Genomic DNA, 22,865 nt, shown 5'->3' on the forward strand with positions numbered 1-22,865 from the left:
GTAGGAAAAATCAAAGACACACAAAATAAGAATGGAAAGGGGGAAGTAAGCACAGGCTTCAGAAAATTAAAGGGATCAGAAGAGTTCAAGAGTGTAAGAGCAGAGTTCAGGGACTTTTGTTTTGTTTGCTGATGTATCCCAACTGCCTGGGAGAGAGCCCAGCAGAGTGGCACACAAAAACCTTTGTTAACTGAATGAACAAATATATTTACATTTACTAAATCATGTGACATTGATAAATTTTGACTGGATGAATTTGCAAAATGGATCCTAGAAGAAGTAGAAAATGGACAGGATCCCTATAGACAGAGCTGAAATTCTTAGGTAAATTACATCAACACTTGAGGAACAAAAAATTTTTATTTTTTATTTATTAAAAAAAGTTTTATTTAAATTCTGGTTAGTTAACATAGTGTTATCTTAGTTGCAGTTGTACAATAGAGTGATTCAACACTTCCTTACAACACCCGGTGCTCATCACACCAAGTGCGCTCCTTCATCCTCATCACCTATTTCAGCCTTCCCCCCCCACCTCCCCTCTGGTAACCATCGGGTTGTTCTGTGTGGTTAAGTCTATTTCTTGGTTTCCCTCTCTCTCTCTCTCTCTCTCTATCCCTTTGGTCATTTGTTTTGCTTCTTAAATTCCACGAGTCAAATCACATGATATTTGTCTTTCTCAGGCTGACTTATTTTTGCTTAGCATAATCCTCTATAGCTCCATCTATGTTTTTGCAAATGATAAGATTTCATTCTTTGTCATGGCCAAATAATAGTCCATCGTATTCATATACCAATTTGACCAATTCAGACCAATTTGTCTGCTCATCAATTGATGGACATTACAGCTGCTTCTATATCTTGGCTATTGTAAATAATTCTGCTATAAACATAGAGGTGCATGCATCCCATTGAATTAGTATTTTTGTGTTCTTTGGGTAAATACCCAGTAGTGCAATTGCTGGATTGTAGGATAGTTTTATTTCTAACTTTCTGGGGAATGTCCATACTGTTTTCCACAGTGGCTTCACCAATTTGCATTCCCACTAACTGTGTGCAAGTGTTCCTTTTTTTCCACATCCTTCCCAACACCTGTTATTTTTAAGTTTTTGAGTTTAGCCATTCTTATAGGTGTCAGGTGATATCTCAATGTATTCTTGATTTGCATTTCCCTCATGGAAAGTGATGCTGAGCATTTTTTTCTGTGTCCCTTGGCAATCTGTGTGTCTTCCCTTTTTTTTTTTTTCCAAGTTTTTATTTAAATTCCAATTAGTTAACATACTATGTAACATTATTTTAGGTGTTTGGTGATTCATCACTTACATAAAACACTCAGTGCTCATCACAACAAGTACCTTCCTTAATACCCATCACTGATTTAATCCATTCCCTCCCTCCATTAACCCTGTTTGTTCTCTATAGTTGAGTGTGTTTCCTGGTTTGCCTTTCTTTCTCCTAACCTGCCACATTCAGCTGTTTCGTTTCTTAAATTCCACAAATGAGTGAAATCATATATATTTTCCTTATTCTGACTGACTTATTTCACTTAGAATGCTTTCTAGCTCAATCTGTGTTTTTGAAAATGGCAAGATTTCATTCTTCTTTCATGGCTGTATACACACACACACACACACACACACACACACACCACATCTTCTTTCATTCATCAGTTGATGGATGTTTGGGCTCTTTCCATAATTTGGTTATTGCTTTTTTGGGAGAGGGGGATTGGCTATTGATAATGCTGCAATAAATATGGCCTTTATGATATTGAGGTATGTTCCCTCAGTCCCTACTTTGTTGAGGGTTTTTTTTAAATAATGTTACAATTCTTTTTTTTTTTTTTTTTTAGATTTTATTTATTTATTCTTGAGAGACAGAGAGAGAGAGAAAGAAGCAGAGACACAGGCAGAGGGAGAAGCAGGCTCCATGCAGGGATCCCGATGTGGGACTCGATCCAGGTGTCCAGGATCCCACCCTGGGCCGAAGGCAGGTGCCAAACCACTGAGCCACCCGGGTTGCCCTTTGTTGAGGGTTTTTATCAAAAATGGATGCTGTACTTTGTCAAATGCTTTTTATGCATCTATTGGGAGAATCATATGGTTCTTATCCTTTCTCTTATTAATGAGGTGTGTCATGTAATTGATTTATGAATATTGAACTACCTTGCAGCCCAGGAATAAATCCCACTCAGTTGTGGTGAATTATTCTTTTAATGTACTATTGGATTTGATTTGCTAATATATTTTTTAGTATTTTGTTTATTTGAGAGAGAGAATGAGCAAGAGTAAGCGAGAGCAGAAGCCTCCCTGCTGAGCAGGGAGTGTGACATGGCTCTGGATCCTGGGGCTCTGGGATTATGACCCAAGCCAAAAGCAGATGCTTAACTGACTGAGCCACCCAGGCACCCCATCAATTTGCTAATACTTCACTGAGAATTTTTGCATCCATGTTCATTAGAGATATTGGCCTGTAGTTCTTTTTTTTTTTTTTTTAAGATTTTATTTATTTATTCATGATAGTCACAGAGAGAGAGAGAGAGAGAGAGAGAGAGAGAGAGAGAGAGAGGCAGAGACACAGGCAGAGGGAGAAGCAGGCTCCATGCAGGGAGCCTGACGTGGGACTTGATCCTGGGTCTCCAGGATCGTGCCCCAGGCCAAAGGCAGGCGCTAAACCGCTGCACCACCCAGGGATCCCTGTAGTTCTCTTTTTTAGTGGAGTCTTTGTCTGGTTTTGGAATCAGGATAATGCTGGCCACATAGAATGAGTTTGGAAGTTTTCCTTACATTTCTATTTTTTTGGAATGGTTTGAAGAGAGAATAGGTATTAACTCTTTAAATGTTTAATAGAATCCTCCTGTGAAGCCATCTGGTCCTGGACTTTTTTTGGGAGATGTTTGATTACTGATTCAGTTTCTTTGCTGGTTATCAGTCTGTTCAGGTTTTCTATTTGCTCCTGTTTCAGTTTTGGTAGTTTATATGTTTCTAGGAATTTATCCATGTTTTTCCAGGTTGTCTAATTTGTTAGCATATAGTTTTCATAATATTTTCTTGTTATTGTTTGTATTTCTGTGGTGTTGGTTGTTACTTCTCCTTTCTCATTTGTGATTTTTATTTATTTAGGTCCTTTCTCTTTTCTTATTGATTAGTCTGGCTAGGAGTTTACAAATTTTACTAATTTTTTCAAAGAACCAGCTCTTGATGTTTTTATATCATTTATTTATGCTCAAAGTTTATTATTTCCCTTCTGCTGGTTGGTTGTTCTTTTTCTAGATCCTTTAGGTGTAAAGTCAGGTTGTTTATCTGAGGTTTTTCTTGCTTCTTGAGGTAGGCCTGTATTGCTATGCACTTGCCTCTTAGGACATCTTTTGCTGCATCCCAAAGTTTTTGGACCATGATGTTCCTGTTTTTGTTTGCTTCCATGTATTTTTTTTTAATTTCTTCTTTAATTTCCCAGTTGATGCATTCATTCTTTAGTAGGATGTTCTTTAACCTCCATATATTTGTGGTCTTTACAGATTTTTTCTGTGATTGACTTCAAATTTGATAGTGTTGTGGTCAGAAAATATGCATGGTATGATCTCAATCTTTTTGTACTTGTTGAGACCTGATTTGTGACCTAGTATGTGATCTATTCTGGAGAATGTCCTATGTGCACTTTGAAAGTATGTGTATTTTGCTGCTTTAGGACGGAATGCTCTCAACATATCTGTTAAGTCCATCTGGTCCAGTATGTCATTCAAAGCCCTTGTTTCCTTGTTGATTGTCTGCTTAGATGATCTGTCCATTGATGTAGGTTGATTGTCTGCTTAGATGATCTGTTCAATAATGCATGTGTAGATCTACTATCGTTGTATTATTATCAAAGAGTTCCTTTCTGTTTGTTATTGTTTTATATAATGAACAAATTATATTTTTAAAAGATTTTATTTATTTATTCATCAGACACACATACATACACACATACAGAGGCAGAGACATAGGCAGAGAGAGAAGCAGTTTCCCTGCAGGGAGCCCAATGTGGGACTTGATCCCAGGACTTCGGGATCATGCCCTGAGCCAAAGGCAGATGCTCAACTAGTAAGCCACCCAGGTACCCCAGGAACAAATAATTTAAAGCATCACTCTGATCTCTGTCTTGTTATGTACATGGTGTTCTCCCTGTATGCTGTGTCCAAATTTCCCCTTGTTATAAGGTACCAGTCTTATTGCATCAGGGGTCACCCTTTTCCATTATGACCTCATCTTAACGAATTACATATGCAATGACCATATTTCCAAATAAGGTCACATTCTGACTAAGTTTTGAATTTGGGGAGGCGGGAAGACAATGTATCCCAAAATAGATGGGAAGCTTGTGAGGGGAGAGTGGAGGGAGAGGTGACATGCAGAAGCTCGTATCAGATTGTCACTATTTCCTGAACTTCCCGTTTTCTGTCTTCAACCCTTTCTCCTCATCTCTGTGTAACTAAGGTAGAGTTCCCCTCCTCTAACCTTTGGAAATATTTTTCCCCCTGTGAAGTGGTAAAACCCTTTCCCAATACCTGTCTTTTAAATGTAGTTTCAACAATATGAACTCTCCTTCACACCAGCCTCCCCCCAAATATTTTGAAGACATTTGATAACAGGGAACAGGGCTTAAGTTTCTGTTCTTGCACTATGATACTCTTTTTTCCTCCCATTTCCCAGTGCTAAATGTAGAGTAAGAACTTCAAAGTCTTTCAATTGAATTGAATTCAGATGATTTTTCCCCTCCCTCTGTCATTAGCAACAAAATGGAGATTTGTGTGGTTCAATAAATCATCACATTTTATTATTTGTTGTAAGCAAAAATATTTTCCAGAGAACAGCATTACATTAGAATCAGTAGATACAGAGAGTAGAGATCAAATTTTCTTCAAGTGCTGATTTCTCAGAAATGTGTGTTTTCAGGTCACTGAAGATCATCTGTAAGCAACTGGTCTTGGAAAAGATAATTTTTGAAAAACTCTCTTACCCTATGAGAGTGACTTAATATGAATGAAAAAATACATTGCTCTAGTTGAATTGAAAATTGTTACATCTCTATTACAGAATTCTAATAATCTTCATACTCAAAAATTAAAAACTTACATGCAGTAAAATTACCAATGTTCGGGCAGCCCTGGTGGTGCTGCGGCTTAGCACCGCCTGCAGCCTAGGGCGTGATCCTGGAGACCCTGGATTGAGTCCCATGTCGGGCTCCCTGGATGGAGCCTGCTTCTCCCTCTGCCTGTGTCTCTGCCTCTCTCTCTCTCTCTCTCTCTCTGTGTGTGTCTCTATGAATGAATAAATAAATAATCTTTAAAAAAATTACCAATGTTCTTTTGAGAACTTGCTACTTCTTGAAATTCACATAGTTATTCTAATAATACTTTCAAAGACCTAAGTATAGTATCTTTTTTTTTTTAAAGATTTATTTATTTATTCATGAGAGATGCAGAGAGAGAGCGAGCTGTGGAGATATAGGCAGGGGGAGAAGCAGGCTCTTCACAGGGAGCCCGATGTGGGACTTGATCCCAGGACTCCAGGATCACACCCTTGCCCGAAGGCAGTGGCCCAACCACTGAGCCACCCAGGCATCCCCTATGTATAATATCTTATGAAGCCTCCTTTTTATTTTTATTTTATTTTTATTTTAAAGATTTTATTTTTAAGTAATCTATGTACCCAGCATGGGGCTTGAACTCACAACCCTGAGATTAAAAGTCACGTGCTCCACCAAGTGAGCCAGCCAGGTGCCCCTAACACCTCCTTTTAAAATTCCTTCCTTTAAAATAGTTATCTTTGGGGGCACCTGGGTGCCTCAGTCAGTTAAATGTCTGACTCTTGATGTCAGCTCAGGTCTTGACCTTAGAGTCATGAGTTCAAGCCCTGTATTGGGCTCCACACTGACCATGGAACCTACTTAAAAAAATAGTCATCTTTGGATTATTTTATGATTCAGAGTTTTATTTGTGTATGTTGACTGTCTCAAGCTACTTCATATAATAGTGGTTGTATGATGAGGAAGGCAAGAGTGATAGGCAGTGTAAGTACGGATCACCAGTTATGTTTATGCTCAGGCCCTTGAAAGCATGCAAGAGAGAGCCAGCCATTAACCTTCCCTTAGAATGGGTAAAAGCTAAATGAACACACATGGGATGGAAACAAACAACAACCAAGTCATTATGTCCTTGCTGACCACTGTGATTGTTGAATTAGCTCTATTTTAAGACTTTTCTATGCTTAGCTCTTTCTCATTACACAAGGTGCAGGAAATCATGTCCTTGTTAATAATGCAAGTGTGGATCTTATCTTGGCTGTGTCTGTGTTACAGTCAATGGTCCAAATCATCAAGGTCACTGCTAGCACAGGCATGCACTACTTCACCACCCTCTTTGTTGCCCAGTTTACTGCTTAAAGTAAGGAACTCAGACTACCAATGGCAGTGCTCACATTCAAGAGTTATTTATCTTCACACATTGCCTCTGAAGTCTTTTCTAAAGCCTAATATTTTTCTATCTGGAACCCAGAAGGCCTTGATCCAAGCTTAGTTTCCAAATAGTTATTTCAACAGATTTAAACATATTTTTTTCTTTACATACCTAAGCCAAAGTCATTTATGTGGCACAAAACTTAAGCATGTTAATGTCATCACTTTATCTAAAGAGAGTAAAACTTTTTAAATTTCTACATCTGGAGGAACCACCCAACCCAAGGTTCTGGCATGCATGGGAGGGAAAAATCAATTCAGGAGCATTCTGAAGTCAGTATTCCTCATGAAATGGGTACTCAGGATGATCATACCACCTGTCAAAACAAATTCCCGAAAGGGAAAAAGTTCACTTGGAAACATTGCACAGCTGTGTGCGTTACCAGCCTCCTTTGACAATTTCACTGGCCCTTCCCTTTCTCCCCTAGTCCTCCCTCTCTGTTTCTCACCCAGTCTCCTCTGTTTTCCCGCAAGCCAACATGTTTTACTGAAACTCTGGACAGTAGTGTAAGTACTTGAGTAAGTGTGTGTGTGTGATGGAAGGCTGGCTGCCTCCGCATCAACATTTTGCTCAGAACAAAAGCACAGGAAGTGAGAAATGACTGCCCACAGTTTTTTGTGCCCCTTCTCAATTCCTTCCTTTCCTCTGCTGTTTTGACACAGGCTGCCTTCCATGTCAATGATCCACATACGTGTTTCTCTTCAAAATTCTATTACCATCAGTATCACTTTCTTTCCAGAGTTTTTACCTGTCCTTCTCACTGGACCTCTTGAGAATTGAAAGTTTGAAATCTAGAAATGTGAATTTAAGTTTCCATGATAATGATGATGATCATGAACCTATCAAATAACAGTGATGGAATAGTCAATAAAAAAGGACTAGTGCGTGTTGTGCCTTCCATGGACCATGTTTAAAATTCAGTTCTCTGCAAGTACTATGAGCTTTAATTAAAATAGAAAACAAATTAAGGTTCTTCAATGTTAGAGATCAACTGGATGAAAAACAGAGAAGAATCATAGCCTAACATCCCTAAGTGGTACATTTTTTTTTTGATCAATGAGGCCTAATGTTTGTTTCTCCTTGCTGATTTATCTAGTTATTTCCTATGAGTTATTTTCCCATTGTTGCAGGAATTAGGTATTAAATATGTCAAATGTCAAACTAAGTAATTTCACCAATTAACCATAAAAAAATCAGTACATTGGTAGCTTGATTGTCTCTTACTATCTCTTTTTAATTTAATGATATTTATTCAATTGAAATAATTTATCTTCAAGAGCTATTAATTAACCATTAAGTGTTGGTGTGTTTGTGTTTACCTTTCTGTTCCCAAGGCTTAGTGGTACCTTTTTTTTTTTTTTTAAAGATTTATTTATTTAGTCATTCAGAGAGAGAGAGACAGGCAGAGACACAAGCAGAGGGAGAAGCGGGCTCCATGCAGGGAGCCGGACGTGGGACTCGATCCCGGGTCTCCAGGATCACGCCTTGGGCTGCAGGCGGCGCTAAACCGCTGCACCACCGGGGCTGCCTTAGTGGTACCTTTTGATGTTGAATAATGTTTTACTTTAGAAAATTAACATTAGGAGGCTGTTGTATTAATTCAGAAATTGATTCAGAAATTTGGTATTAGCATTGTCAGTGTGCTTTCTGACTCATGAGAAATAGTGGGACCAATAAGGTAAGTGTTCAAGCTGTATGAATTAACCTAATGAGCATTTTCCAAATGCTCACTTAAAGAGGAGATTACAAACAGATTACTGTCCAGGTGATTTCAAAAACTGGATATACTAATGAATAAAGAGAAAGAAAAGTGTATACACCAATATATGTATGTATGTATCTATCTATATTTATCTATGAGAACCATATATGTATGAACTAACTAGTCTTTTGTTATTTTAAAGGCCCTATACTATTTAGAGAATAAAAGGCTAATTCAGTTGATTAGCTGAATTTAGCAACATTTTGAAGGAGTGTAAGGAATTTTGCTTGTGGGAAGTCAGCTAATAGGTGGAATTAGAAGCTCCACATCTTACAGGCAGGCATTTGCCTAAAACCCTAGGTTCTTCACTTCTAATGTGGCACTCTTTCTACTCTACTCCCATATCTCTTTCATTTTTGTTGATAATTTTGCTCTAAATTGTGCATCACTTTGATTTTTAGGAAAAAAATAAATAGGTTCGAGTATTCGTGTTGCTGTTATATTAACATATATACACTATGACTTAATTCTCATCAAGGTATTTAGCCTGCCATGCCTTAACCTAAGTCAAGGGATGTCATGAGTACCAGAAATCTTTTTTTTTTTTTTTTTTTAATACCAGAAATCTTTTACATGCTGCCCACTGGCTTTACCCTTGTGATTTCTATGGGCCTATCCAGTACCACTGGGTAGTATTTGATGAATGGTCCCCTGAACTCACATGAGCATCTCCACAAAGCGAACATTTTTATTCAAGGCCTCAATGTCTTTCATTTCTTCTTCAGTGAGAGAAAAGTCAAAGATCTGAAATAACAGAAATAAGACATTTTTGAAGGTAGGAAATGGGTCAAGCTTGGGATCAGGGAATGAGGCCCGTAGTAAGATCCCCTCAAAAATTTATGAGCATCTTTTTTTTCTTATGAACATGTTTAAAATAATTATTCACCATGACCAAGTGGGGATTTATTCTTAGGCTACAAGAGTAATTCAATATTTGCAAGTCAATCGATGTGATACACCACATTAATAAAAGAAAGGATCAGAACCTTATGAACTTCTCAATAGATGCAGAAAAAGCATTTGACAAAGTACAGCATCCATTCTGGATAAAAACCCTCAACAAAGTAGGGATTGAGAGAACATACATCGATATCATAAAGGCCATAAACAAAACCCCACAGCTAATATCATCCTCAAAGGGGAAAAACTGAGAGCTTTCCCTCTATAGTCAGGAACAAAACGTATGACCACTCTCACTATTGTTATTTAACATAGTAGTGGAAGTTTTAGCTTCAGCAATCAGTCAATAAAAAATAGAAGGCATCCAAACTGGCAAGGAAGATGTTAAACTTTCACTGTTTGCAGACAACATTATACTCTGTAGAAAAACCAAAAGACTCCACTAAAAAATTGTTAGAATTGATACATGAAAAAAGTGGGAGGAGGAGCAGAGGAAGAGAGACAAGCAAACTCTGCATTGGGTGAGGAGCCCAATGCAGGGCTCAGTCTCAGAACCCTGAGGTCACAACCTGAGCTAAAACCAAGAATTAGACACTTAACCAATTGAGCCATCCAGGTGCCCCAGAAATCTGTTGCATTTCTATACACCGAATAATGAAGCAGTAGAAAGAGAAATAAAGGAACTGATCCCATTTACAATTGCACCAAAAACCGTCAGATACCTAGGAATAAACCTAACCAAAGTGAGGGACAATCTATATTCTGAGAACCAGAGGACACTTAGGAAAGAAATTAAAGATGACACAAAGAAATGTGAAAACATTCCATACTCATAGATTGGAAGAAAAATATTGTCAAAATGTTTAATCCACCCAAAGCAATCTATACATTCAATGTAATCCCTATCAGCAAAAGATTTTCCACAGAGCTAGAACAAATAATCCTTAAATTTGTATGGAACCACAAAAGACCCCAAATTAAAAGAAAGACCCTGAGTAACCAAAGCAATCTTGAAAAAGCAATGCAGAGCTGGGGGCATCATAATTCCAGACTTCAAGCTATATTACAAAGCTGTACTCATCAAGACAATATGGTACTGGCACAAAAACAAGCACATAGATCAATGGAACAGAAGAGAAAACCCAGAAATAAACCCAAAACTATATGGTCAATTATTCTTCAACAAAGCAGGAAAGAATATCCAATGGAAAAAAATTTGTCTCTTCAACAAATGGTATTTTGTTGGACTACTTTCTTACACCATACATAAAAATAAATTCAAAATGGGGGAAAGACCTGGGGCACCTGGGTAGCTCAGTGGTTAAGCATCCACCTTTGGCTCAGGTTGTTATCCTGGGGTTCTGGGATCAAGTCCTGCATCAGGCTCCCTGTAGGAGGCCTGCTTCTCCCTCTGCCTATGTCTCTGCCTCTCTGTATGTGTCTCTCATGAATAAATAAATAAAATCTTTATAAAAAATGGATAAAAGACCTAAGTGTGAGACAGGAAACCATCAAAACCATAGAACACAGGCAGTAACCTTTCTGATATTGGCCATAGCAACTTCTTACTAGACACATTGCCAGAGGCAAGGGAAACAAAAGGAAAAGATGAACTATTGCGACTTTATCAAGATAAAAAGCTTCTGCACATCAAAGGAAACAATCATTAAAACTAAAAGGCAGCCTATGAAATGGGAGAAGGTATTTTCAAATGACGTGTCTGGGGATCCCTGGGTGGCGCAGCGGTTTGGCGCCTGCCTTTGGCCCAGGGCATGATCCTGGAGACCCGGGATCGAGTCCCGCGTCGGGCTCCCAGTGCATGGAGCCTGCTTCTCCCTCTGCCTGTGTCTCTGCCTCTCTCTCTTCTCTCTGTGTGACTATCATTAAAAAAAAAAAAATCAAATGACGTGTCTGATAAAGGGTTAGTATCTAAAATATATAAAGAACTTATAAGACCTGATACCTAAAAAAAAAAATCCAGTTAAAAAGTGGGCAGAAGACGTGAGTAGACATTTTTCCAAAGAAGACATACAGATGGCCAACAGACACATGAAAAGATGCTCACTCAATATCACTTATCATCAGGGAAATACAAATCAAAACCACGATGAGATACTACTTCATACCTGTCAGAACGGCTAAAATTAACGACACAGGAAACAACAGGTGTAGGTGAAAATGTGGAGAAGAAGGAACCTTGTTACATTGTTGGTGGGAATGCAAACTGGTGCAGCCACTCAACCAGCCACTGGAAGGCAGTATGGAGGTTCCTCACAAAGTTAAAAATACAATTACCCAATGATCCAGCATTGCTGGATATTTACCCAAAGGATAAAAACATACTGACTTGAAGGGATACTTTCCCTTCAAGTGCACTTTCCCTTCAAGTGCACTTTGATATTTACTGCAGCATTATCAACAATAGCCAAATTATGGAAAGTGCCCAAATGCTCCTAGGTGACGAATGGAAAAAGAAGATGTGGTATCTATATATTGGAATATTACCCAACCATAAAAAGAATAAAATCTCTCCATTTGCAATAACGTGGATAGAGCTAGAGTGCATTATGCTAAGTGAAACAAGTCAGTCAGAGAAATACAAATACCATACGATTTTACTCATATGTGGAATTTAAGAAATAAAATGAACAAGGGCATGGAAAAGAAAAAGAGGGAGACAGTGAACCATAAGAGACTCTTAACCAGGGCAGCCCGGGTGGCTCAGTGGTTTAGCGCCGCCTTCAGCCCAGGACATGATTTTGGAGACACGGGATGGAGTCCCACGTTGGGCTCCCTGCATGGGGGCTCTTTCTTCCTCTACCTGTCTCTGCCTATCTCTCTCTGTGTGTCTCTCATGAATAAAATATAAATAAAATCTTAAAAAAAAAAAGAGAGACTCTTAACCATACAGAACAAACTGAGGGTTGCTGGAGGGGAGGTGGGTGGAAGATGGGCTAAATGGATGATGGGCATTAAGGAGGGCACCTGTTGTAATGAACACTGGGTGTTATATGAATCGCTAAATTCTACTCTTGAAACCAAAATTACACTATGTGTTAACTAACTGGAATGTAAATAAAATCGATACAAAAATATTTGTTAATATCTTTGTTTCAGTTCTGTCAGGTATTTCCTTTTAGTCCTTCATATATGTTGAAGCTCTGTTATTAGTGACATACACATAAAAGATTACATCAAAAATTTATGTCAAAAATTTATATCAAAAATTTATGAATATCTGCAAATGTGAAAGAAATTGGGCTGGTGCTGGGGGGCCACATCCCCATGCAGAGCTGGGGATGGTCTTTGTCTTTGAGACACTTCTGCTGGGGCCATCTTGCAGGACATTCCAAATACTCTGCAATAACATATATTCAGGACATCTAAAATTTCAAGAGTGAAGAATTTTTTATTGTTTCTGGATGAGATGCTGAACTTCTGATTCTGGACTATGGCTTTTGTGCACTTGTTTTTAAAAATATTCCCTAGTCTCTAAATTTGCTTATGTATTTTTAACTTTTAATTTGCTTTATCTTTTTTTTAAAGATTTTATTTATTTATTCATGATAGACATGGAAAGAGAGAGAAGGGGGCAGAGACACAGGCGGAAGGAGAAGCAGGCTCCATGCCGGGAGCCCGATGCAGGACTCGATCCCTGGGCTCCAGGATCACGCCCTGGGCCAAAGGCAGGCACTAAACCGCTGAGCCACCCAGGGATCCCCCTTGCTTTATCTTCTTAATCATTTTCCCTATCATTTTTAATAGGTCTTCTACTGGGATCCCTGGGTGGCGCAGCGGTTTGGTGTCTTTGCCTTTGGCCCAGGGCGCGATCCTGGAGACCCGGGATGAATCCCACGTCGGGCTCCCGGTGCATGGAGCCTGCTTCTCCCTCTGCCTGTGTCTCTGCCTCTCTCTCTCTCTCTCTGTGCGACTATCATAAATAAATAAAAATTTAAAAAAATAGGTCTTCTACTTTTTAAATCTATTACATTTTCATTGATTTATTTTTTCTTAGCTTGTAAATTTTATACTCTTGTTCTTTTTTTTTCTCTTTATTAACATTTTAATATTTTATTTTAGCTTATTTGTTTTTAATATTTGCTTTGTTAATAATTATCTCCTCTTTATTGTCTTATCTTGTTATCCCTTCATTTTTATTTTAGTAATTTATATTGATAAATTTTAATGATATAAGTAATACATAAATATATGCTTTTTTAAAGAGAAATTACTACAGAAGTATATTGGTATGCATAGAATAATAAATGAAAGGTCCTCTTAAAAAAAAAAAAAAGAAAGGTCCTCTTGTTACCCACTAACCCTATTCCTATTCTTCCTAAAAATTCCTTCCAAACATTCAACATACAAGTAATATGCAATAATTTATTCTGCAACTTTTTTTCATGCATATAATATGTCTTGGTGACCTTTTCTGTCAAAATAGACTGATTTAAATTTAATCACTGCATCCTAACACAATTTACCTAATCATTCTCCCATGGATTGCTTCCAAGTGCTCTTTTCAGGGAATGATTTTCTTTGATTATTATCCAAATATTGAGTTTATGAGATTATATAGGGAATCAAAAGTTTGCATTACATAGAAACAGTCATGAATGAACTAATCACTTATAAAATAAATCCTTACTCAAACCTTCTTTTTCAGTTTTGGTGAGTCATTTTCTGATTTCAATGAATATATAATGTAGAATGAAATTGAAAATCTTGCCAAAGATGCAAGATTTCATGAAGTCAATGAAAGTGATCTTGGTTTAGGGACGCCTGGGTGGCTCAGCGGTTGAGCATCTGTCTTTGGCTGACGGTGTGATCCGAGGATCCAGTATCGAGTCCCACATCGGGCTCCCTGTGAAGAACCTACTTCTCCCTCAGCCTATGTCTCTGCCTCTCTCTGTTTCTCATGAATAAATATAGAAAATCTTTAAAAAAAAAAGATCTTGGTTTGCTTTAATTACAGGTAAAATATTTTCAAATAGGAATCTGATGCAGTTAAAATCTACTTTAGTAGATGTATCAGAAGAGTGTGATTTGAAAAAAAAATCAAAGGATTTACTTATATTCAGATGAAGCCCTGTGAAATTTTACCAGAATTATTCTTTTTATGATCACTTAGCAAAAACCTTTGTGAAATAGAGAATATCACATTGTTATTATGTAATTTCATCTAGCATATTTTTAAGAATGAATACTGATTCATTCAGGTTCTTCTAAGATTTAGGACACATATACAATTGTAATCTAAATTTTGTTGAATCTAAAATAAAATGATTTCATGATTTTCAATTTTAATTTTTTTAAAAGTAGGCTCTACACCCAGCATAGAGCCCAATGTGGGGCTTAAAATCCTCACCCTGAGATTAAGACCTGAGCTGAGATCAAGAGTTGGACGCTCAAGTTACAAGCAAATCAGGCACCCTTTAGTTTTAATTTTAAGGTAAACTTCCAAATTCTTCCTCTCTCCATTCTTTCTATGCAATGTTTTTCTTTATTTTATACGAATTTTTTTTTTTAAAAAAAGATTTTATTTACTTATTCATGAGAGACACAGAGAGAGGCAGAGATGCAGGTAGAGGGAGAAGCAGACTCCATGCAGGGAGCCTGATGTGGGACTCGATCCCGGTACTCCAGGATCATGCCCTGAGCCAAAAGCAGACGCTCAACCGCTGAGCCATCCAGGCATCCCACACTCTCAGTTTCTGAACAGTAAAATTTTGAGTCCATGAAAACATTTGTTGCAGGTGCATTAACCTCTTTGTTTTAATTTTTGATGAACTAACACATTAGCCATCTAGATAGCTTATTTTTTTAAGATGACTGAAAACAGTGTCAACTACTTTTAGCAAGAAGGATTTTGTTAAGTGTTAAAATACTGTCAGAAAAAAAATAATAAAATACTGTCAGTAGTGGCATAACTGTTTATCATTCTTTCCCCTTTTTGCTAATAATAGTATCCCCTTTTTCCTTTTATGAATTTCTCCTCCACCACCTAGTAGGGCTATTTGTCATGAATTCATTTCCAGCACAGGAATAGAGGTGTAGCCCAGGGGGCCAATCAAAGTATCTTATTCACTGGATATAGTCATTAATATGGGAGTGGTGCATGACCCAGAAAAGGACAATCAGGGGTTGATAGAGATCCTCATAGAAGCCTTTATGAGACTGTTGGTGCCATCATGTAGAGACAGAGAAGGTTGGGAGAGGCGTGGGGAGTGTGGAGGGAGGAAAAGAGCTCAGTCCTTTTATAAATCATTTGAATACCTGTTCCTGGTCATGCCCGATTTATCCATGGACTTTCCAGTTATGTGACCCAATAAATCATGTCTCTCTCTTTATTTGGTAAGTTTGAGTTGCTTTCTTCATACAGTAGCAAAAAAGCTCTGAAGATAAATTGTCTAATATCATGAATATCTTCCCACGGCAGTACTTATATTTTTACTCTATTATTTTAAAAAAGGGTATATAATATTTCATTGTATAAATATATTATAATTTGTTTTATAAGATTCTACTGAAGATTGTTTTCAGTTTTTTAAAGTGATAAATCATGCTGTAGTAAACATCCATATAAGTGTGGTTAAATATAGGACCAAGATTGTTTGGGTCAAATAGATATGTGGGTTGGAAAGGTGACATCCTGCTCCTTCAAATCTTATATAAATTAATGTTTCTAACAGGAGTATATGAAGGTGACTGTTTTCCTACATATTCAATATTCTGATTATTTTCCTGAGGGGATAAATATGGTCTTATTTTCATCAACTTACTTTTTGAGATTATTAAACTTATTAAACTACTTATTTTATTTAGTAAAAACTTATTAAACTACTGAGATTATTAAATTTATAAACTATTTATTGAAACAAAAACAACTTAGCTTTTGAGATTATTAACTGATCAGTCACTAATTAATTTTGCATGATATTTTTCTATGGCTGTATTTACCTAGCAGTTTAGTCTTGAGTCATGCCTTTGTCTAGCGGCCTCTTCTCACATGTAAGTTATGAGACTGATTCCAAATTATTTATAGAGGAGATAAAGGCAATTAGCATTCATGAAGTCTAATGATCCTCTTCAATAATGTCCAAATTTGTCCCCAGCAAATAAAAAAAGAAGATGGAAAGTTTCCTATTACGAACTTCAAATTTTATACTACCTTCTATTTCTGCTGTGCTGGTGAAGTGAGTAGGTAGTGCCAAGAGTCAATAGGTTAAGGAAACGGAAGAAAATAAGGGAGCTAGGTAAAGTACAAGCAGTAAAGCAATCCCCAAAGTGCTGGGAACTGTCTCAAATTCACCTAAAGTTAAATTCAGATATAAAGAATGTGGGTTGGAGAGCAGGTGTACAATAAAATACGAAGGCATTACAAGTTTCTTAGTAATCTGAACAGAAAATTCTCCAAAAAATAAACAAACAAAACAAAACAACTCTACTTTCTACATTTCCAGAAGCAGTTCTCTTACTTGAAAGTTTTCCTTGATCCTTTCAGGGTTAAAGCTTTTAGGAATAACAACCACTCCTCTCTGGATGTTGAAACGCAAAACGATTTGAGCTGCTGTCTTCTTGTACTTTTTCCCCAGTGCATTAAGAAGTTCATCCTTTAGCAAAGGTGGGGAAGATATATTCACCCTTAAAAAAAAAAATCAAAACCTGCATCATATTTAGCTCAAGTAATGAGAACAGATGGTTAGTCAATCACCTCCCTCCTCTGGCTCCCTATCCCCCTGGCCACCTACCACTTCAGGTCACCTGTAACCAATTTCTCAGACAGCAGAGCACTCAGTGAAGAGTTGCTTTTAACATGAAAAGATCAAGAGAGGCAAATTTATAGAGTTGCCTCTTTCGGAGCGTAAATGGTATTTCTTTGATGGGTCTTACAGAGAGAACTGGGTTGGAAGTAGGCATATGGGGAAGGCAGGAAGACCAAAGTGGAAGAAATAGAGGCACAACTATTAGAGTCATCTTCAAGTAGAAAAATTTCTACTTAAGCCTATGGAACACATCACAGCAGAAGTGCTATACTGGAATACAGAAATCAAAAAATTCTAAAATTTGAGGATATGGTCATGGAGACTGTCAGATAATACCTAAACATTTGTGGGGGTATATCCCATGTTTCAGGCATTGTTAGGTAATTTCATACATACAGTGTAATAAATTCTTATACCACCTTTGTGAGGAAGGTTTTATTAGCTCCAATTTGTGTATATAGAGAATGACTCAAAGACTTTGTTAACTTTCTTAAAATCACAGAGCCATATAATCTTGCCAACCAAGTAATTCACATCAGTTTCATACTCTACACCAAAGGAAACACTGCTGAAGAGATATACAGCATTGCTTACCAGGTTGGATTCCTAGAAGTCCCCAAAAGGCTGTATGCAATAATGAAAATGTCATGTTGTTGGCAAAATTTCAAGAGTTTTGGCTGGGTGAAATACGAATGGCACTCAACCTACATGGTTGCATTAGAGAGCAGAGCACAAAATTAAAGCCTTAGAGTGAATGCAGTTTTACACAGTTTTTAAAAATTTCTTCAATAAAACCCATTTAAAAGTATTATGGATAATGAGGCAAATGATAAATATTATTCCTAACAAGGAAGTTGGCATTGTTTATTGGTGAGATTAATTAAAACATGGTTAGTGAGGTCACCATCTGTAGAATAATCCTAAAATCAGTGGGGAGCAAATTCAGTTTTGTCAAGTTAGCATAGTTTAAAACTTGGAAGGAACAGACCTAACCAGTCACCATTCTAGCAAATACATTTTTTTTTTCAAATACACTTTTCTGTAACAAAAAAGCAGTCTCAAGGTTCAGATTACAGCCTCGTAAGTAGAAGTGACATGTTGCAAAAGCCCTCTCTCTGTAGCTATCAGGGATCTAAGAATATTTTCACAAGGGGTAGAGCATGTATAAAATGAAATTTAAAGATGAATTTTGTCATCTTGGCCAAGAGTTCTTTACACTATCCAGTGCAGGCCTGCATTCATCTTCAGTATCTTACTGGCAAGATTCCTGCATTAAAAAGTGCTTGTGTCATAAAGTTCTTCTCAACATGTCTTCTTAACCACTATGGTAATATTTGACCTATGCTTTTCTTTCCTTTTTGGATTAAAATCAACCAACGCTGAATTGAAATAATTGAAGTATATACTTATCTTGATTGTCTGGAATAGTATTTGGTGAGTTTTATTTCTAAGGCACAAGGAGATGCTACTGATGAAGTGGCAAAGGTAAACTGGGCCTCTTTGTAGTGGGTCTTCTTTCTTCTTTCTGTTCTCTAATTTGATACACTTTTTTTTTTTTTCTGACATAATCTTGTTCCTTTATCCTAAGAAACACTTGTGGGCTTTCCACCCCTTGGAACATTTCTTAAATAATTCTAGAAAGTAACACAGACTAAAAAAAGGCAGGAATCACACTCTTTAGTGTTTCCTTCCTTTATCTCTCTGACTTCCAACATCGCTCTCTACTTTTTCATTTCCAATCTTGTCTATTATTGGTAGACCAGTCTCTCCAAGACATGTGTTTTATCACATCACTCCACTGCTTAGAAACTAAGTATGAGTTCCTTAATTTAATGTCCGCCTGCTCATTCCAAATACAAAATTTAAGGACTCCTTTCTAATCAGACTGGTGTGCTGTTGCATGTCTCTGGCCTTATTAAATATGTAGAAGTATGTAGGTATACATCCATATGTATATATGTATGTGTGTGTTCATAAACATATTGAACGTTTTATAATCTACTCTTTGAAAAAGGACTTCATATGGCTTATGGCGACATGTGTGCATAATAAGTCTATCACAATTAGAAATAGAACAAATAGATAAGTGCATATCGAATCTATGACTGAACAATCTGTGAACTGAAATCTGGGAGATTAGAGAGAGTTGCATTGGGCAACATACTAGAAACATCTGCTCAATGAGAACTTTTGAGTTAACATATAAACTCAAATAACAGCATAACAATATAATATAAATCTTTGCATAGAGAGTTGTTAGGTAAAAATCCTAGGGCATATCACTAAAGAGACACCCAGTGAGGGAAATTCTGGGGGTGGGAGTAGATAATAAGATTCAAGTGCATACGAATTCACAGAGAACCATATTCCTTCTTTTCAGAGCACTTATCTAAGTTTCTAATTACCAGTAACTTTTGTGATTGATTCATATCTGCTCCCCACTAGGTGGCTAGTGCCCTAAGAGGAAGGGCTGTATCTGTCGTTGGTCACTTATGCATGTCTAAAGCATAGCAAAGTGCCTGGCATAAGGCAGGTGCTCAATGACTGTTGAATGAAAACAGTAACAATACAGAGAGGACCAAGCCAGCATCTTAGGAAGGGGCTTCATCAGGGCTGCAGCTTGGTGGGGTCATTTCAGGCCAGTGGATGATCCTTGTTTGGTATGCTGGCACTGGATGCTCAGTTTCAGGTAGAGGGTAGTGATAGTTTCTGTTGTCACTTGATGTCATCATTGCCCTGAACTAACTCATTTCCAAGGTGAAGCATATCTAAGTACACTTACTTCCGTCTTTCTTAGGGGCTGGTTATAGCCCTTTGTGGATGGGCTAGTGGAGATTCAGTCTTTACTTTTTCTTGTTTATTCTGTAAAATTGAGGTCACTTGTCAGTGTCTTGACATGTCTGGGGCTTTTACAACACTATTTGATAGTGCAGAACTTCAGCTATCAAGAATCTCACAAGGTGAAGTTAAGCTGGCTCTTACAACAGGTGAGTTCTTTGACTTGACTTTTTTTTTGACTTGACTTGACTTTCTTAAAGATGGTGGTGCCAGAAAGTGGACTATTAATTTGCATTACTATTTTTCCCTTTATAGCTTACTTTCTGAAAATTGGAACTGCTGATAATGAATGATGGTTATGACCTGTTCCTCCTACCCTTCTCTCTTAGACAGACCCTGTGAAGGAAGACAGTAACCTCATTCTGTGTCTTTCTTAGAAGAAGTGTGTTGAATTTTCATTTAAGTTACTCAAAAAATATATATAAATTCCGAAGTCAGGACACCTGTGATTTAGGCATAGTGAATAGGGTTAGGAAAAACTGAAGAATTTGGAGATCTTGCCTTTCTCCCCACCTCTCTCCCTTCATTTGTTACTAGAGTTAGGTATGTGAGATTAAATGGCCTGAGGTAGAGCCACAGTCTCCTTTGAATTAGGCTGGGAAAACACTGCATGACAAATGACCCACTAGGAAGGCTTTCAGAGAGATTAAGTGAGGGATGGAGCCTGGAGACACCTTTGTGTAGACAGGCATCAGAGGTAGTACTAAGGAATGCTCAGGCTCTGAGAATGAGTACAGAGTGAGATAATATTCTTTGTGCCCTTGTTCATAAAGTCTTTGAAGAAATATAAACATTTTGCAAATTTGCTTTTGATTTATTCTAATGGGAAAATTAGTTTTTAAATATGTGAATTATGAATTACACAAGGTCTTCAGGTATGTATCCCTTATATATAAGTTTGTGACCACCCTGTATAATGCCCACAATATGTCATCATGTTCCTGGGCTGAAAGCTGCTTGAACTAAACGTGTGTTTCTGGAGTGTAGGTGGTCATACCCCAGGCATAGGGTAATGGCAGGTGGCCAGTAGACCTGCACTTTGATCTGTACCATCTCAAGAGTATTGATATACTCTGCTTTCCATATCATGAAGCAAATGAACAAGCCTGGGATATGATCTTCCCACATGTCTTATTTCCTTTGCAGGGTACATTTGTGAAGCTGTTCATGATTCTTGTGCCAACCTATCAGGGTATTTCTTCCTTGGCACGAGAAGACACACTGTCAAATTCTTACTCCATTTTTCCTTCTGAGGTCAAAAAGCATCATCTTTCTTTGTATATTTGTAAGAAAAAGTGTGTCATTTTGGCCTTTTATAACAAAATATTGTCCTTGGGGGTGCAGGAGGGAGATGAGCTGGTGAGAGTTAGGGTAGGAATAAAGGGAGAGATTGAGATCAATTAGGAAGTCAAGGGTTGTTGCTCTCTGCTCCTTAGAGCATATGGTATAGTGTTGGCTTAGGTGTCAATTAGGAAATGATCCTTCTAAATATAGCAACACTTCTATTTTAGCTGTGGGCTATTGTCATGATAGGTAATAATTCATTCTTTCTGTTATGAACTCAAACAAGACTGTTTTGAGTTACTACATATGATGAATCAAGCAAACAAGTCAACCATAACTCCAATACACGAATCTTTACCCTAAGGGCATTTTTAAATGTAGCCTCTTAGTGTTTTATGAAGTAGAGTGAAGAGAGTATCATTATCCCCATTTAACAATATTTTGTTGTGATTATAAAAATAACATATGCTCCTTACAAAAAATTTGGAAAATATAGAAAAACATAAAGAAGAAAACAGAATTCACTTGTAAAATTCACAGGCAGAGTTAACCACAGTTAGTATTTTGATATATTTCTTTCCAATATTTTTCCTATGCATGTCTTAATTTTTATTTTATTTTTATTTTTTTAAAGATTTATTTATTTATTCAGAGAGAGAGAGAGAGACAGACAGACAGAGACAGAAACACAGGCAGAGGGAGAAGCAGGCTCCATGCAGGAAGCCCGAAGTGGGACTCGATTCTGGGACTCCAGGATCATGCCCTGGGCCAAAGGCAGACGTCAAACAGCTGAACCACCCAGGGATCCCCGGTTGATAATGTTTAAATCTCTTCTATAGATTTTATGTCTACTTATTATCTCAATTATTAAGATAGAGATTTTGAAATCTTTGACTATAATTGTAGATTATTCTCCTCTTCAGTTCTCTTCATTTAAGATTCATGTATTTTGGAGTTCTGTTATGAGGTGCTGTTACTAAGTTCTGTTATTAGGATAAACACACTTCTTTATCTTTGGTAATACTTTTTGTTCTGAAACCTTTGCTAACATTAAAATAGCTACTCCAACTTTCTTTTGAAGGAAATAAAAAGCCTAGTATATCTTTTTCTATCCTTTTACTTTTTTTCTTAATCTTTTACTTCTAACCTATTTGTGTCGTTTTATTTAAAACGGGTTTCTTCGACAAATACCCACCATTTTGCTTCAACGTGGATGGAACTGGAGGGTATTATGCTGAGTGAAGTAAGTCAATCAGAGAAGGACAAACATTGTATGTTCTCATTCATTTGGGGAATATAAATAAGAGTGAAAGGGAATAGAAGGGAAGGGAGAAGAAATGTGTGGGAAATATCAGAAAGGGAGACAGAACATAAAGACTCCTAACTCTGGGAAACAAACTAGGGGTGGTGGAAGGGGAGGAGGGCGGGCGGTGGGGGTGAATGGGTGATGGGCACTGAGGGGGGCACTTGACGGGATGAGCACTGGGTGTTATTCTGTATGTTGGTAAATTGAACACCAATAAAAAATAAATTTATTATAAAAAAAATTTAACGGGTTTCTTATAAATAATATATACAGTGGGGTTTTGCTTTCTATCTATTCTGATAACCTCTGCCTTTTAACTGAGTTGTTTAGACCATTTACATATATTGTGATTATTAATATGAGTTTATTTTATTTATTTTTTTATAAGTGAGTTAAAATCTCTCATCTTGCTCTTTGCTTTCTATTTTTTCCATCTATTCATTTTTCCTCTTCTTTTCCTGTCTTCTTGATTTATTATTGTTTCTTCCATTTTTTTCTTTATTGGCTTGTTTGCTATAC

General features: G+C 37.2%; 1 protein-coding gene across 1 annotated transcript in view; it reads right to left on the reverse strand.

Moving 5' to 3' along the window:
* Positions 1–4,785: 4,785 nt before the first annotated feature.
* Positions 4,786–22,865, reverse strand: part of AKR1D1 (aldo-keto reductase family 1 member D1) — a 41,885-nt gene continuing 23,805 nt past the window's right edge. The window contains 4 exon segments of the mRNA XM_072762955.1: positions 4,786–6,806; positions 8,914–8,996; positions 16,631–16,796; positions 17,513–17,622. Of these exon segments, the coding sequence (XP_072619056.1) occupies positions 6,764–6,806; positions 8,914–8,996; positions 16,631–16,796; positions 17,513–17,622 (402 nt within the window). The 3' untranslated portion in view covers positions 4,786–6,763.

This window comes from Vulpes vulpes, chromosome 7 (assembly GCF_048418805.1).
Source record: "Vulpes vulpes isolate BD-2025 chromosome 7, VulVul3, whole genome shotgun sequence".
NCBI lineage: Eukaryota > Metazoa > Chordata > Mammalia > Carnivora > Canidae > Vulpes > Vulpes vulpes.